The sequence below is a fragment of the Schistocerca americana genome, chromosome X, assembly GCF_021461395.2.
Source record: "Schistocerca americana isolate TAMUIC-IGC-003095 chromosome X, iqSchAmer2.1, whole genome shotgun sequence".
NCBI lineage: Eukaryota > Metazoa > Arthropoda > Insecta > Orthoptera > Acrididae > Schistocerca > Schistocerca americana.
The window spans coordinates 190420602-190438787 of NC_060130.1; the positions used below are offsets into that span (position 1 = coordinate 190420602).

The 18186-nt window shown below is 40.7% G+C and overlaps 1 protein-coding gene across 1 annotated transcript in view; it reads right to left on the reverse strand.

The window, feature by feature from the left end:
* The window catches only part of LOC124555896 (unconventional myosin-Vb-like), a 118323-nt gene extending 102433 nt beyond the window's left edge, over window positions 1-15890 (reverse strand). The window contains exons 1-2 of the mRNA XM_047129955.1: window positions 15771-15890; window positions 14205-14294 (exon numbers count right to left, since the gene is read on the reverse strand). Coding sequence (XP_046985911.1) covers window positions 14205-14294; window positions 15771-15890 — 210 coding nt within the window. The remainder of the gene's footprint in view (window positions 1-14204; window positions 14295-15770) is intronic.
* Between the last annotated feature and the right edge of the window lie 2296 nt (window positions 15891-18186).

Consider the following 18186-nt stretch of genomic DNA (forward strand, 5'->3'; position numbering starts at 1 on the left):
AGATTAAGTGTGGAATATACCAAGGGGATTCATTAAGTCCTTTCTGTTTCTGCCTTGCTCTAAACCCACTATCCAACATGCTAAATAATACAAATTATGGATATAATATTACTGGTACATATCAACACAAAATCACACATTTGCTATACATGGATGATCTAAAACTACTGGCAGCAACAAATCAACAACTCAACCAATTACTAAAGATAACAGAAGTATTCAGCAATGATATAAATATGGCTTTCGGAACAGACAAATGTAAGAATAATAGCATAGTCAAGGGAAAACACACAAAGTATGCAGTCATGTGAAACCAGGAGCACCAATGTGGGAAATTATTAGGGACGTTTTACGGGACCAACAAGACAACAAAAATCATCATGTTGTATTAATTGGAGGAGCAAATGACGTGTATTGTAACGAGTTAGCTAACGCTATTATCAGTCTCAAAAGTGCCTTCAGTGCAATAGAAAATCAAAAAGTAACTGTTATTGATATACCTCATAGGCATGACCTCATATCTGCTTCATGTGTGAAAGCCGAAATTAAGGAAGCAAATAAACAGATACAAACAGTATGTCAAGTGTACCCAAACATAAGATTTCTATCAGTCGATTTCCTGGATAGATGCAGCTTTACAAAACATGGCATGCACCTGAATAGAAGAGGCAAGTCATCTCTGTGCAAAGCAATTTATGAAACATTAGAAACATATGAAAAACAGAGTATGTATGAGTCAGTACCAACTACTGCAATGAACTACTGTACATTACTGAAAGCAACCATGTAGGAAGTGAATATGTCCTGGAGACAACAACTAAAGCAGCTGCAGAACCACAAATTGTTACAGCATCATGATGAAATTCAGTAACAACGGCAGCACCATCAAAACCAGCAACATCTGAACCAGCTCGAGCAACAAGACCAATAACAGCAGCAGCACAAGCAACAGAAGCAGAAATGGTGTCAACAACAACTGTAGCAGTTCCACTGCAGTCACTGGTAGAAAAGAGGAAGGAAACGACAGTGAGTATTGTATCACCACCACCATCCTATGCCAAAGTGTTATCAAGTGCCTCCACTCAGCCTGCCCACATAAACTATGTAAAATGTGAGACAAATAAGAACCTTGAGAAACAGACAACAAAAATGTCACCTTGTTAAGTGGATAAGAAGACAGAAACCTAAGTGAGTATTTGATCATCTCCATCCCATAGTGAAGTGTTATCTAGTGCATCAAATCAGCCATCCCTTACAAATATGTTATCAAGTAGGCCTATATCAAATCCCCCATGCCAGATAATTTATGAAGGAAGTGAAATAAAAAAGTCTGCCACCCGAGCCTCAAACAGAACCAAAAAAATACCACAGAGAAGTAATGATTTTTTATGGCCTGCCACAAGGAAGTCCAGCCACTACCGAAACACAATACCATCACCACACCAAACATGAGGACCAGTGAAAGGCAAACCACCATGTGTGCATCCCGTTGGGCCCAAGACATCATGCATCTTTCCTCTTGCTGTGAAAAATCAATATTATTCATGCACATAAATATTAGATCTCTGAAATATAGAGCTGATGAACTTGGTGTTGTATTGAATGGAAACAATAGAATAGTATTATGTATTAATGAACTCTGGTTAAGAGAAGAAGTGATAAAACTGTATGTACCACCATGTTTTAATTTAATTACAAGTTACTGCAGACCCAATGAAGGTTATGGGGGTTCCTCAATATATATAAGTGACAACCTAGGGTTAAGATATACTGTGGTTGATGTTAAGGACATATGTGTTAAAGGCATTCTTGAAGCGGCTGTCATGCTACTACCAACAATATTTCAATATACCATTCTCCTGATAGTGATGCCGATCAATTTGTAGAGTGTTTAGATAAACTTATTCACCATACAGAAAAATATACCAAACACAAGACAGTATTTTTAGGAGATTTAAATTTTGATGTAAGGAAAAAAAAAAAAACACACACAAAAATACTAATTTGCCTATCATGCTAGGATCCCATAATCTCTTCTGTGCAAATTATAGTCCCACAAGGCAACTTTCTTGTCTCGACAGTTTTATCACAAATATACATAAAGATGATTTTGAATTGGGACTCCTTGATGTTGACCATCTGACAGATCACAAAGGTATATGGGCAAAACTAACAATTAATGAAACAATGGGGGATAGTGAACCAACCCGGTTTGTCAGGTTATTAAATGATAAAGGCATAAATAGCTTCAGGGATAAGCTGAAGGTACTAAACTGGAATAATATAATATATGCTTCCAACAATGTTGAGGAGGCTTGTAGCAGGTTTGTTAGTACTTTAACTGAAATTTTCAATACCTCCTGTCCAATCGTTACCAAACAAAACAAAACTATGGCAAGAAAGCATGGTAGAATTACTCCACATAGGTGGTTCACACCATATTTACAGAAGCTAAGATTAATGGTCTTGGTATGCTATGATAAGGTAAAAAATGGTAGTGTTGAGAATGAAACATATGTTAGCCTCAAGAGACACTATAGATCACAAATCAGAGTAGCAAAATGTAGAGCAAATGATATCTTCCTTAAAAACTCCAATAATAAGTGTAAGGCTGCGTGGAGGGTCATTAAAGCAGAATTAGGTACAGGTAGTCATAGTGTAAAAGTTACAACTGGTGTTAATGTCACCCCAGATGAATTTAACACCTTTTTTATCAATGCAGCAAACCCTAATCCCTCATCTCCTCATAAGAAGAGTTCAAAATCAAATTCACAATCCACTTATATAAACCAGTTTTTACAAAACTTTGCTGATACTGTGCCAACCTGTAGTTGGGGACATGTGGAAATACACGATGTAATTAATTCAGTGGCAAAGTAAAGTGACTCCAGATCAGACGATCTTTATGGCCTCTCAAATTTTGTGATTTAAAAAAATAATCAATTTGATATCATTCCCCCTCTTCACACTCATAAACTGGATATTTGACTGTGGTATTTCTCCAGAATGTCTAAATAAGACAGTAGTAATTCCATTACCTAAAAGGGTGATAAAAACTGCACTAATAATCATCGTCCAATTTCTCTGATACCTATTCTTTCAAAATTAATCGAATATTGCATACAAAAGCAAATTAACATGCATTTGTCAAAAAACCGTGTACTGACTAAGTCTCAATGTGGTTTTAAGGCCCAGTTATCAACAATTAATGCTGTTGAAAATGTTGTTTCTATTGTGCAATCTTCTTTTGAATGTGAATTATATGCTGAAGCCGCACTAGTGGACTTAAGCAAGGCATTTGATTCTGTAAACCAAACAATACTGCTGGAGAAACTATGGTGTTATGGCATTAGGGATCTGGAACTCTCCCTCATTATATCATATCTCAGTAACAGAAAGCAAACTGTAAGCTACAACGGTCAAAAGTCACAGTTACTGAACGTCACTAGAGGTGTACCCCAAGGATCAGTGCTTGGGCCATTACTGTTTATAATATTTATAAATGACCTGACCAGCAATATGCCATGCAAATCTGTGCTTTACGCAGATGATACAACTTTCATCAATTCAGGGAAGGACATAAATAAACTGAAGGAGCAAAGTAAAGATATTCTCAGATTATCCAATATTTGGTTCGAAGCCAATGAGTTAGCTATTAACCATGAAATGACTGTAAATATATCCTTCAGCTAATCCAATGCTGATACTGAGTACACTTCTACCAAACTTCTTTTCATATACATACGAAATTAACCTGGCAGAGTCACATAGACAACATATCTCGAAAGCTTTCGCGAGTTATCTATCTACAGAAAAAATTACGCACATGTGTTTCTGAAAGCCTGCTGATTAATTCCTATTATGCATTCTTTCATTGCCATATTAGCTATGGTATTCTTCTATGGGGTAATTCTCCATGGTCCAGGAAAATTTTTATTTGGCAGAAGAAAACCATCAGGATCATCTCTGGGATTACCAAAAATAACATATCATGTGGGTCATACTTCAAAGAATTACAGATAATGACAGTCCCTTCTCTTTTTATATACAGCTGCCTTTTGTACATAAAAGAAAACTTTAACAGTTAAAACCTTAGGCAGTCCGTTCATAATCATAACACTCGTCAAACATTTAAGATAGACATACCAACAACTCGACTCAAGAAAACACAAGAGAGTTATGAATACATGGGAATAAGTGTCTCTCTTAATATGTTCAAAAGTAAGACTAAAAAATGGCTGATAGACAAAGCTTTTTACAGTGTTAAAGAATTTGAAAACTCTTCAAAAATAGACCTGACTTATGAAACAACTTGCAACTCTGTTTGTACCTCTCCCTAAGCTTTTTTTGTCTCTGTAGTTCCACATTTAACTGTTAAACATGTGGAGAAATCCTTATGTATGAAATGTATTCTTTTATTATGCACATTCTTTAAAATGCACACTTTGTTATGTTGGCTATCTTTATGTATCAAATGTATTCCTTTATTATGTATGTTCTTTTAAAATGTATACTTTAGCTTTGTGTGATACCTCACAATAGTTATATTTCTTAATATGTAAATTGTACATTACTCATGACAATATCGATTGCATGTAAATGCTTAAAGATGGATAAATAAATAAATAAATAAATGCACCACAAAATGTACTGGAGAATGATTAATACAAATTATACTGGAACAGAACCATTATAACAGATAAAACACCACCACATAACAAACCTGGCATCATACTCACCAATAAAAAGAAGAAATTGACACAACTAATCGAAATATCCACACCCAATACAACAAATATACAGAAAAAAACAGGAGAACAATTGAAAAATACATCCAACTGGCTTAGGAAGTCAAGGACATGTGGCATCAGGATAAAGCTGACTTTATACCAATTGTACTATCAACTACAGGAGTTATACCACACAATATCCACCAGTACATCAACGCAATACACCTACATCCAAACATATATATACAACTACAGATGTTGGCTCTGAGCACTATGGGACTTAACATCTATGGTCATCAGTCCCCTAGAACTTAGAACTACTTAAACCTAACTAACCTAAGGACATCACACAACACCCAGTCATCACGAGGCAGAGAAAATCCCTGACCCCGCCGGGAATCAAACCTGGGAACCCCGGGAGTGGGAAGCGAGAATGCTGCCGCACGACCACGAGCTGCGGACCACAACTACAGAAATCTGTAATTATTGATACATGTTCAATTACCCGAAAGTTCCTAAATGCAATGTAACATATACCGTACAGTTAAAAGGAAGTCACGCTTGATCAAGGTCCGCGTCACTTTCCATTTTTAGCCAGACATAACGTCTGAGAAAGGGAAGATAATAATAATACAGACCAGCCAGTAAAACTGGAAAATTGGAAAAGGTGAAGATCTTTTAAAAAGGATAGGTGGTAGGCAAAAATGCCAGTTATAATACAGCAATATGTCTAATAGGAAAAATACAAAGATCCAGACAGATTTTCATAAAAAGTATGTGCACAGTTCAAAGAGAAATGATTGTAGTGTTAATATATGTAGACAACCCATTAATGATTATAAAGTTTATGAGGAGCCAAATTCACCATTTCTTGTGTCCATATTTTAACGTTCTAGAAAATTATTTCCTTGTAAAACATATACATGTGTTAATAAATCTGACATTTGTGCTTGGAATAGAGAAGACTAAACCTCAGTATATATGATAATGGAAGATTCAGTCACAAAAACATACAGCTCTTCCTCACTGAAGCTAAGCCACTTATGGGACAACATGCGAAATATACTGGCAGTACCTCAGTTACGTAACATTTCTGCTGGAAGTGTAAACTGGTGTGTCCAATACAAAATAAATGACAAATGCACCATTGTTCAGTTTTGATTGTAGCAGTATACACACTGGGCACAGTGCAGAAAATTGTCCAACAACATCATGTGCGAGCAAATGTATCTTCCAATATCATCCAGTTTTTATCATGTACTGAAGTCACTGCCCTGAAGTAACTCTGCTAAATGCATGTAATAGGGTGGAAGGAGAGTTCTGAGCATAAACACCAGACACTGCATATCTGAAGCATGAAAGATTCCTCTTTGACTGGTGAGTCACATTACACATTGCTACACAGCAGTGGCAAGGTAGAAGCCCATAAAAACCACAGTAAATGATGGATCACTCTTAGCAGCAAGATTCAGTTCAGGCTAGTGGTAGTACTTACACATTTAAACACGAAAATGTGAACTAATCATGTGTTATGGCACTACATTTCCAAATCAATGTCTGCAACCTGCACCCAGATGAACCACCAGGTACCTTACCAAATTATGGTGCCTGTACTGGACACACACGGAGCTGACATGAAGGAAACCTCTGCTCCAGCACTGAAGTGTGTACATTTGCCACATACCAGGCCCTGCCAGCTGCTGCTGGGGCTGGAACACTGTTCACACAGCATGGTGTGAGATCCAGGCTATTGCAGTGACTACCTGGATTACATCCTGCCAGGGCATGGCACTCTGCTGCTTCTGTGGTCTAAGTGGCCAAAAGTGACATACTGTCATAACAGAGCCAGATCGAGCGGCCCCAAATATCGCATGCCTCATCCAACTGTTGTCAACTGCACCATACACTGAAAAGTACTCCATGGTGATCGTCGACCCAAAGTGGGTCATCTCAACTACGACAAGGTGCTACCTCCTCTACCTATGCATCTATGACCCACATGTAATCTCAATGCTGCCAGTAGCCAAACTGTTGCCTGCCAGCTAGAGGCATACTGCTGGCTGTCATCAACTGACTCTGGGGCACCTTCTGGTGTCCTTGGTTCATTGCCCATCCTTGCATATTTTCTGCACCATGTCCAATGCGAGCTCCTGGCCTGCTGCATTGGCACCTGATTGCATAGCCAGCCTACACCAGAGTTTTCTGTCATTGTGTGTCTGATGTTGGCAGGCATGACACAGCTCCACACCAGACAATGTGCTGACTTCAGTACTTCTGTGGCCACTTGCCCAGCCTGACTTCTTTGCACTAGTGGAATCTCCCACTGCCATGTGTCAAGCAAAGGAAATACCACAGCCCAGGGTCAACACGCGTCACTGGGACACTGACTACTTGACTTGCGTGACTTTGGCTATATAAATAATAATGTTACCTTCACTGTCTTTACAATTCTATGACAGCTGAGAAACTGGTTCTTCTAACCTACTTTTCAGTCTATCATTCTCATCCATTGTGAGATTAATAGCACTAAAATCATCCTGACTCCATTACACATGCTTTGTTTCCTCAAGATCATCTGAAGACAATTTTATTTAGTGTGGCCACCTGGAATTCTGTTGAGAGAAACTGGCCCATCTTGGATCCTACTTAGGCTGAAAGATACAGTTGTTGATAGACCTAAGGGTAGTGTGACACTGTTACTTTTGGAGATCATGTGAACTATTGCTGCTACAACTATTGCAAGGCTGGTGCAGTATGTTTCTAGAGATAGTTTTATATGTCACTTAATTATTAAGGTAGAGAAATCACCTTCACCTAACCCCTTTCTACATAAATACTGTCAATATATTGTCTTGCAAGAACATGGCCCCTGCAACATTACAGTACTTTCAAAATGCCTCTCATTTAGCTCCAAATCCAGTTTAAGAATGATGGAATAGCCAAGGCCCTGCTTTCCTTTATTTGTTCCCTTCAGTCAACTCGTTTGTTTATCATCTGCACAACTGAGCTCAGCCAGCAAAAAATCACACAGCAGCTTGTCTCAAACACTACTAATTGTGGTCCTCAATCCATTCTAAGCAGCCATTCCTGATAACTTTCCAGGAACTCCTCACATCCAACTTAACATTACCTTCCTGCCTCAGATCTCTTTCCAATAAGGTGAACTGCACACTTACAAAACAACCTCAGCCTTAAAATGAACTTCAGCCCCCTTCAGAAAAGGGCTCCAGAAGCATAGTCATGGATCAAAGTAACCACAAGGCAGAGGGAACTCTCCTCATGTTTTCAACACCACTGCTTACATACTTTACCACTGTGGGGAGCCGGACTTGGGTATCACAGGGATGTCAACCTTGTCCCGTCTGTCCCCAGATCTGTCTGCCGCTGTGGTTGCCCCAGTTGCTGCCCCTGCCCGAAGTGGGGCTGAGCCCTCACCTGTGGTTGATTGGGAGGTCGTTTCAAGGCGTGGCAGGCAGTGAAAGACGTCCCTGGAGGCTGATCAGAAAGCCTCCCCGGTGCTTCTGACAAACAGGTTTCAGGTACTGTCTCTGGCTGAGTCAGATGCAGCTGCCTGCCCTGTTTCAGAGGATGATTCTCAGCCTTCAAGGTCCGGGCAATCGCAGAGGGTGGACTTATTGGTAGTTGGGAGCTCCAATGATAGGTGCGTAAGGGGGCCCCTTAGGGATATGGCGGCTAAGGAGGGGAAGAAATCCAGTGTGCACTCCATGTGCATTCCGGGTGGAGTCATTCCTGATGTGGAAAGGGTCCTTCCGGATGCCATGAAGACCACAGAGTGCAGCCAGCTGCAGGTGGTGGCACATGTTGGCACTAATGACATGTGTCGCTTTGGATCTGAGGAAATTCTCTCTGGATTCCAGCGGCTATCTGATTTGGTGAAGGCTGCCGGTCTTGCTTACGAGATGAAGGCAGAGTTCACCATCTGCAGCATCATTGACAGAACTGACTGTGGACCATTGGTGCAGAGCCGGGTGGAGGGTCTGAATCAGAGGCTCAGACAGTTTTGCGAAAATGTTGGCTGCAGATTCCTTGATTTGCGCCATAGGGTGGTGGGGTTTCGGGTTCCGCTGAATAGGTCAGGAGTTCACTACACTAAGCTGGCAGCTACACGGGTAGCGGAGGCTGTGTGGCATGGACTGGGCAGTTTTTTAGGTTAGAAGGCCTCAGGGAAGTATGGGGTTGGCTGCAATCTCAAAGGGTGCATGGCAAATACAGGAAGTGCTTGGATGAAGGATCAGTCGGAATTGTAGTTGTAAATTGTTGTAGTTGTACTGGGAAAGTCCCTGAGCTTCAAGCACTAATAAAAAGCACAGAAGCTGAAATCGTTATAGGTACAGAAAGCTGGCTAAAGCCTGAAATAAGTTCTGCAGAAATTTTTACGAAGTCTCAGACGGTGTTCAGGAAAGATGGATTAGGCAGAATTGGTGGTGGAGTGTTTGTGTCTGTCAGTAGTGGTTTATCTTGTAGTGAAGTCAAAGTAGATACTCCGTGCAAATTCGTATAGGAGGAGGTTATACTTAACAGCCGAACTAAGTTAATAATTGGCTCGCTCTACCGACCCCCAGACTCTGATGATATAGTTGCTGAACACTTCAGAGAAAACTTGAGTCTCTTAACAAATAAATACCCCCACTCATACGGTTATAGTTGGTGGGGACTTCAACCTTCCCTCGATATGTTGGCAAAAATACTTGTTCAAAACTGGTGGTAGGCAGAAAACATCTTCCGAGATTATCCTAAATGCTTTCTCCGAAAATTATTTCGAGCAGTTAGTACACCAATCCACGTGAATTGTAAATGGTTCCGAAAACACACTTGACCTCTTAGCCACAAACAATCCAGAGCTAATAGAGAGCATCATGAGTGATACAGGGATTAGTGATCACAAGGTTGTTGTAGCTAGGCTCAATACCATTTCTTCCAAATCCACCAGAAACAAATGCAAAACAAAAAACGACTGTGTGCCTGCGAAAGGCAAAGGTCCCGAGTTCGAGTCTCGGTCGGGCACACAGTTTTAATCTGCCAGGAAGTTTCATATCAGCGCACACTCCGCTGCAAAGTGAAAATCTCATTCTGGAACCATCCCCTACGCTGTGGCTAAGCCTTGTCTCCGCAATATCCTTTCTTTCAGGAGTGCTAGTTCTGCAAGGTTCGCAGGAGAGCTTCTGTAAAGTTTGGAAGGTAGAAGACGAGGTACTGACAGAAGTAAAGCTGTGAGTACCGGGAGTGAGTCGTGCTTCTGTAGCTCAGATGGTAGAGCACTTGCCCGCAAAAGGCAAAGGTCCCAAGTTTGAGTCTCGGTCGGGCACACAGTTTTAATCTGCCAGGAAGTTTCATATCAGCGCACACTCCGCTGCAGAGTGAAAATCTCATTCTGGAAACATCCCCCAGGCTGTGGCTAAGCCATGTCTCCGCAATATCCTTTCTTTCAGGAGTGCTAGTTCTGCAAGGTTCGCAGGAGAGCTTCTGTAAAGTTTGGAAGGTAGGAGACGAGGTACTGGCAGAAGTAAAGCTGTGAGTACCGGGCGTGAGTCGTGCTTCGGTAGCTCAGTTGGTAGAGCACTTGCCCGCGAAAGGCAAAGGTCCCGAGTTCGAGTTTCGGTCGGACACACAGTTTTAATCTGCCGGGAAGTTTCATATCAGCACACACTCCGCTGCAGAGTGAAAATCTCATTCTGGAAACGCAAAATAAATTTAATTAAAAAAGAGGATAAAGTGTCACTAGAAGCCTTCCTAAGAGACAATCTCCATTCCTTCCGAACTGACTATGCATATGTAGACGAGATGTGGCTCAAATTCAAAGATATAGTAGCAACACCACTTGAGAGATTCATACCCCATAAATTGCTAAGAATTGGAACTGATCCCCCATGGTACACAGGTCTGAACGCTGTTGCAGATGCAACGGAAAAAGCATGCAAAGTTCAGAAGAATGCGAAATCCCGAAGATTGGCTAAAATTTACAGATGCGCGAAATTTGGCACTGACTTCGATGCGAGATGCCTTTAATAGGTTCCACAATGAAACATTGTCTCGAAATTTGGTTGAAAATCCAAAGAAATTCTGGTCGTATGTAAAGTACACAAGCAGGAAGACGCAGTCAATACCTTCGCTGCGCAGTGCCGATGGTACTATTACAGACGACTGTGCTGCTAAAGCGGAGTTATTGGACGCAGTTTTCCGAAATTCCTTCACCAGGGAATACGAATGGAGTATTCCAGAATTTGAAACATGAACAGCTGCTAGCACGAGTTTCTTAGAAGTAGATACCTTAGGGGTTGTGAGGCATCTCAAATCGCTTGATATGGGCAAGTCTTCAGGTCCAGATTGTATACCGATTAGGTTCCTTTCAGACTATGCTGATACAATAGCTCCCTACTTAGCAATCATATACAACTGCTCGCTCACCGATAGATCTGTACCTACAGGTTAGAAAATTCGGCAGGTCGCACCAGTGTTTAAGAAGGGTAGTAGGAGTAATCCATCAAACTACAGACCTATATCATTGACGTTGGTTTGCAGTAGGGTTTTGGAGCATATACTGTATTCAAACATTATGCATCACCTCGAAGGGAATGATCTATTGATACGTAATCAGCATGGTTTCAGAATACATTGTTCTTGTGCAATGCAGCTAGCTCTTTATTCACATGAAGTAATGGCTGCTATTGACAGGGGATCTCAAGTTGATTCTGTATTTCTAGATTTCCGGAAAGCTTTTGACACCGTTCCTCACAAGCGACTTCTAATCAAGCTGCGGGCCTATAGGGTATCATCTCCGTTGTGCGACTGGATTCGTGATTTCCTGTCAGGAAGGTAGCAGTTCGTAGTAATAGACGGCAAATCATCGAGTAAAACTGAAGTGATATCAGGTGTTCCCCAGGGAAGCATCCTGGGACCTCTGCTGTTCCTGATCTATATAAATGACCTGGGTGACAATCTGAGCAGTTCTCTTAGGTTGTTCGCAGATGATGCTGTAATTTACTGTCTAGTAAGGTCATCCGAAGACCAGTATCAGTTGCAAAGCGATTTAGAAAAGATTGCTGTATGGTGTGGCAGGTGGCAGTTGACGCTAAATAACGAAAAATGTGAGGTGATCCACATGAGTACCAAAAGAAATCTGTTGGAATTCGATTACTTGATAAATAGTACAATTCTCAAGGCTGTCAATTCAACTAAGTACCTGGGTGTTAAAATTACGAACAACTTCAGTTGGAAAGACCACATAGATAATATTGCGGGGAAGGCGAGTCAAAGGTTGCGTTTCATTGGTAGGACACTTAGAAGATGCAACAAGTCCACTAAAGAGACAGCTTACACTACACTCGTTCGTCCTCTGTTAGAATATTGCTGCGCGGTGTGGGACCCTTACCAGGTGGGATTGACAGAGGACATCGAAAGAGTGCGAAAAAGGGCAGATCGTTTTGTATTATCACGTAATAGGGGAGAGAGTGTGGCAGATATGATAAGCGAGTTGGGATGGCAGTCATTAAAACAAAGACTTTTTCATCGCAGCGAGATCTATTTACGAAATTTCAGTCACCAACTTTCTCTTCCGAATACGAAAATATTTTGTTGAGCCCAACCTACATAGGTAGGAATGATCATCAAAATAAAACAATAGAAATCAGAGCTCGAACAGAAAGGTTTAGGTGTTCGTTTTTCCCGCGCACTGTTCGGGAGTGGTACGGTAGAGAGATAGTATGATTGTGTTTCGATGAACCCTCTGCCAACCACTTAAATGTGAATTGCAGAATAATCATGTAGATGTAGGATGCTATCCCTACACAACCATCAGCAGCTCTTTCCAAAGCTCTTACCTTAATCCATGTGAGCACACATTGTCAGTCACTTGAACCCTTATCTTCACTTACACCCCAAATTTCACAAAACTAATACCACTAATCCCCTTACAATTCACCTCACTGTAGCTGGATATAGCACACTCAGAGAAAGATCCTCCAGCCTTTGTTGAGCATCATCTCCAATCAATTGTCCACAGCCTGCCTTCTTACATCAAAGACTAAATCACTTCCTCCTGTGCTTTGCACTGTGGATGCTATTTCCTGACACATCATCCCCTATCCTCATAGCCTTATTGCCACGAACACAACGTTTCCCAGTAACCTTCCAATATGAATCCACCACTTAAATCCTAATCCTTTCAGTCAGTAACATTCTGACCTATAATTCTCTCTTTTGAAGCCTAAATCTACAAAAACTCCATGCAATTGTGATCAGTATCAGTTTTGCATTAAATGATAACCTGTTTGTGGGCAACCTAAACAAATAATCCATACCTGTTTGACCCCTAACAGCCCTTGTTTGGTTTAAATTAATTGACATCATCTTCATGATCTTCATGACTTTTTTTCAATTTGCTTTATCATCATCATCAACATCATCATCATCATCATCATCATCCCATCATCATCATCTCCAAAACCTGAAAACCTGCTTCATCTGACCATCAATGAGCTACCTTCGTGAATGTTGATTTCCCTGCTTGAGATGGCTCAATAAAACCACCTCTTGATGTCAATTACAAAAACCACCAACTGTAACCCTATTTCAGTAGCAATATGTTCCCACTCCACAAAAAGCCTTGAAACATTTGGATGTTGTTTCTGAAATTTGAAGCAAGAGATGACAATGGAGTTGACCACAGAGATGATGCATTTTAATATCCATTTACTGTATAAGCTGTATGTATGTTTTGTGAGAAAGTTTGTACTATCCTAATGTCTCATTCAAATTGTAGGTTACAAAATTCAACTATGTGTTGTTAGCTAGTGTTAATGTCCAGAACTGGTCAGGCAAGAAAGTTTGAAGAAACATAACAAAATTAATGCAAGCAACTTATGTCAATATACATAAAAAAAACCATCGTATAGATCAAAGCAGCACAGCATCCATGATTCAAAATGGTTCTTTATTGCATTTCAAGTCCTCATCTAATACTCTTCTTCTTCTTCTTCTTCTTCTTCTTCTTCTTCTTCTTCCCTTCAGCATTTGTCCCATGTGCCTGCAGGGTCCATTATATGGGTCCGTTGTCTCCATTTTGCTCTATCAAGGGCTGCATCTAGGTGGATGTTCAAACATTTAAGGTCCTTATGAATTGTATCAGCCCATCATTGCTTAGATCATCCTTAGGGTCTACTGCCAACAACTTCAAGCATGTAATCCACCTTGGCAATAGAGTCATCACCAGCCCGTAAAACATGCTCAAACCATCGTAGATGAGTTACACACATCTTATTCTTACAAAAAACAGACACAGAAAAAATAACCCCCTAATCAATATTATTTTTGATATCAAATTCCAATATACTATCAAACAGATTATTGAACTATAGTACACAGAATTGAAAGTTAAATCATCACTTCAAGTCATACACTAAAACCAACATGTGTAAATGCTGTATCACCACATGGACTATCTTTTTCTTTCTCTACCTCTTCCACTTGTTTCTGCAACTCGATTCTTTCTTTTTCCATTTCGTTTACCTTCTGGTGGAGCCTGAGAACCAATTGAACACCTTCAGTCTGAAAACAAATAAAGCACCAAAAAGCATGACAAACACATGAATCAACAATAAAGCTTCTTTACTGGTAGAGTTTTACTTCCATATCTTGTATTTTTGAGGTGTAAAGCCTGGTTTTCAAGAATATCAGCAAACAGTAGAATGCAGAGTTTGAGACTGGTTAGAGAGCTACACACACACACACACACACACACACACACACACACACACACAACACACACAGAGTCAATTTTCTTTTCATATTAAAGTACATAACATGGCCTTTATGCTGGTGTCCCAAGATGAAGTTTCCAGAAGAATATGGAAATGGAATTCATCAGACTAATTATAAGTCACCTCTCTGGACACCTGAAGAACGATGTTTGTGGCCACAGATTTGCTTTGGATGAAGAGGTGCATGTCTGGGTACAACCATGGTTTGGTAGGCAACCACAAACATGTTTCCATGATGGTATTGGCTGTGTATCACATAGTGGGTTAAGTTTATCAACAGTTATGGTGATTACTTTCAAAATAATGAACAGTTTGTTTACTTTTTCCATCTGTTTCCAGGTAAATTCTTTACATTTTATATTTTCTACAAAGTGGTAACAATGAATAAAATTATAAACATGTTTGCACATACTTTTTTGACCATATACTCTATAATGAAATTTATTTTGGAAGCATCAAATGGCTGACAGTTCTCGCAGTAACTCGAGGAATGGTACTCTGCGTGCACTCTACTGGGACAACATTCAGGAATATGACAGGAATGATCATTTGAGGAAGGGGGGGGGGAATTAATAATAATAATCTAGTAAACTTGGGCTCTGAAATGCATACCTTAAGATCTGTGAGCACTTATTCAATAGAAGAGATACATTTCCCAGTAGCGAAGATGCACATATTCTCATAGAGCTTAAGGAATGAATTTTAGAGCCCATGCTTACTAGACTTTTTTCCTTGGAATAGTCCTTCTTGTCATATCCCTGAATATTGACCATTTCTCTTGGGTCACCAGTACAAAGGCCAAAAGGCCATGGTATGTACTTTAACATAGAAACAAATTGACTCATTGCTAGATACTTTGCTACAGAAGAAGATATTCAAATTATAACCCTGTTTATGGTTCATTTTACAAGTGCTGGAATAACCAAAGTGATCATACATTCATCATCAGGTGGATATATTCAAATCAACAGAGCAAAATATTGATACTGTTCCATCTACTTCAGCAAGCTGTGGAACTTGAGTACCGATTTTTCTATTGCTGGAATTCCCTTCTTCCTTTTAACATTCACATGAGATAAGCCTGAAGTTTTAATTATTATTTTGAATTTGAAAAATATGTGAAGACAAAACTGTTTAATCTGTGTAAGTTATCTGATTCTACATTACCCCAAAATGCATTTCACCTACAAGTAAATCCCATAGTATACAGACATTGCAAACACAAGAAAAACACAGTGGTGATAATAAAGGAATAAAAACTTACATCTTCCCCATGCTCAGATACACTACTTATAGTTTTATCTTGTGCACTAACAGTGATTGGACTATAAAAAGAACACTGATGAGTAGTTTTAGAATGCCCATGCCATTGCAGGTGACCCATTTCATTCTTCAAGCTTTTATTTTGTTTTCTCAATAGGTTGTGCTCTTCCAGGAGTTTCTGATATCCATCTCTATCTTTGCTCAGCATCAGCCTTTTTAGCTCAACACAGGCCTGTAGATTCTCTACTAAAATTAAAGAAAATTATTGTGTAACATCACTAAAATATATACCATTTAGGGTAGCATGTCCAGTAGAAAAATTAACTACAGTATATCCTTAAAAGGGTGTTTTCATTTTACCATACATAATATACTAGTCTCAATAAATGTTGATAGCATCAAAAGAAGCATTATTGGATATACAAATCTGAGTGACAACAAAATAAGTGAATAAATTTTTTTTTAGTGTCATAGAATAATAATACAAACATGAATCATTCTGATAAATTTAAGCTCAACTATAATCAGATAGTAAATGATTAACTGAAAACAAGCATAAGTCACCAACTGAAAAAGCTGTTGCTCTACTGTGTAATTTTACACTCCTGAATACATAGTACAAGGTGCTTCTTTTGTATTCAAAGGACTTTTTAACACGGGATACTGACAGTTAAAAATTACACACAAAGTATTATCAATTTTGAATATTACAGGCTCAATAATGAAAAATAATGGCCAGAATGAAGTTCTCAAATGAGTTTAAATGCAATGTCACTTTTCAAAGAATGTTGTTTCAATATTCAACAAGGTGTGAGAATAGAAGAGATGAAAGTATTTCTTAGTGTCACTTTCCACAAAGTAGCTGCTTGATGTCAGCTAGGTAGTTCAATCACAAGCTTTCCTGTGGATTTTTTAAAATGTGAGTGGCAGAATAAATTGTTATAAGAATGATTATATTTGGCATCTAAGGGCTTTTCTTCTCCCATCAATATGGTCCTGCAATATTACAATGAATTAACAATTACAATTAAGAATTAACAATTACATGAATAAATACACCTTGATATGAAAGTTGGTCCAAACATACAGAGGCATTCACTACCAAAGATAACTTTATACACATACAGCTGAGGAAAAGTGTTATAACCTTTAATCACTAATAAAGTGCGTGGAGATACAAAAGTAGAAACACTCGCGGGTTACGTGTTACAAACTCCGTATCTGTCACTCGACTGCCGGGCCGTGACATGCGGCCGGCGCCGTTCATAACCAGGTGGCGCTCCCGCGCTCGGCCGAGCTGCGGAGCGCCTCTATCGCCGTGTTCGCGTACTAACGTAGCGGCACTTTTGAATGTCGTGGCACTGTCACAACACTTTTCCCCCCTTGAAAAAAAAACGCTCACTTTCGTGGAGACACGGACAGTGCGGAGACATCCATGCCCTCTTGGGAGGTCCCGAGAAGATCCCGCGGAGAAACACGAGAGTATGGTCAAAAATGTCCAGGACGGAAGCTGGCGCATGGAACGTGCCTCCTGGACGAGATGATGGGTGAAAACTCCGGAGCAGCATCCATAGGTGTCGTGGACCTGGGGGTGTGCTCCAGCGAGATGGGTCCCGGAGAAGGCGGCGTCGCGACTGGGGCCGGTTCCGGCGTACTCGGAAGCGGTAGCGACGGCGGCGGCAACAACACGCCTGGAAGATCGGCAGCAGCGACAGGACTGGCTTCTCGGACTGGTGGAGACGAAAGAAGGGGCGGTGGTACCGGCGTGGCCACCACTCGTGGGCGCATCTGGTCGTAATGGCGAACAACCATGCCGGCAGCCGCGAAGAGCCTGGACCACCCCTGGAATCCATTTAGGGCGAGATCCATACCCCCGTGCCCACACGTCGGCGCCCACCGGGTATTTTCCCGCACTAGGGGACACAGTACAAGGCCTGACAGGGTGAAGCAGATGCAGTAGGGTGCGCGGTTGGCGGCCATGCAAGAGTTCAGCAGGGCTGCGATCACCCAGAGGCATGAAGCGATAAGAACTCAGAAATTGCAACAGAGCGTCATCTGTGGAAAAATCACTAAGGAATTTTTTCATTTGGCTTTTGAAAGTGCGGACAAGGCGCTCGACCTCCCCATTCGATTGCGGATGGAAGGGCGGTGCTGTAACATGATGAATCCCTTGTCCAGTACAAAAATCACGGAAGGCCTGCGAAGAGAACTGAGGGCCATTGTCCGTGACAATCGTGGATGGAAGACCTTCTAGCGCAAAGATTTTTGACAAAGCCAGCGTTGTCGCCGCAGTGGTGGGCGACGGACAGCGAACAACAAACGGAAACTTCGAGAAGGCGTCAATCAACAGTAGCCAATAAGTGCCGAGGAAGGGGCCGGCAAAGTCAGCGTGCACCCGTTCCCACGGCTGCGCCGGA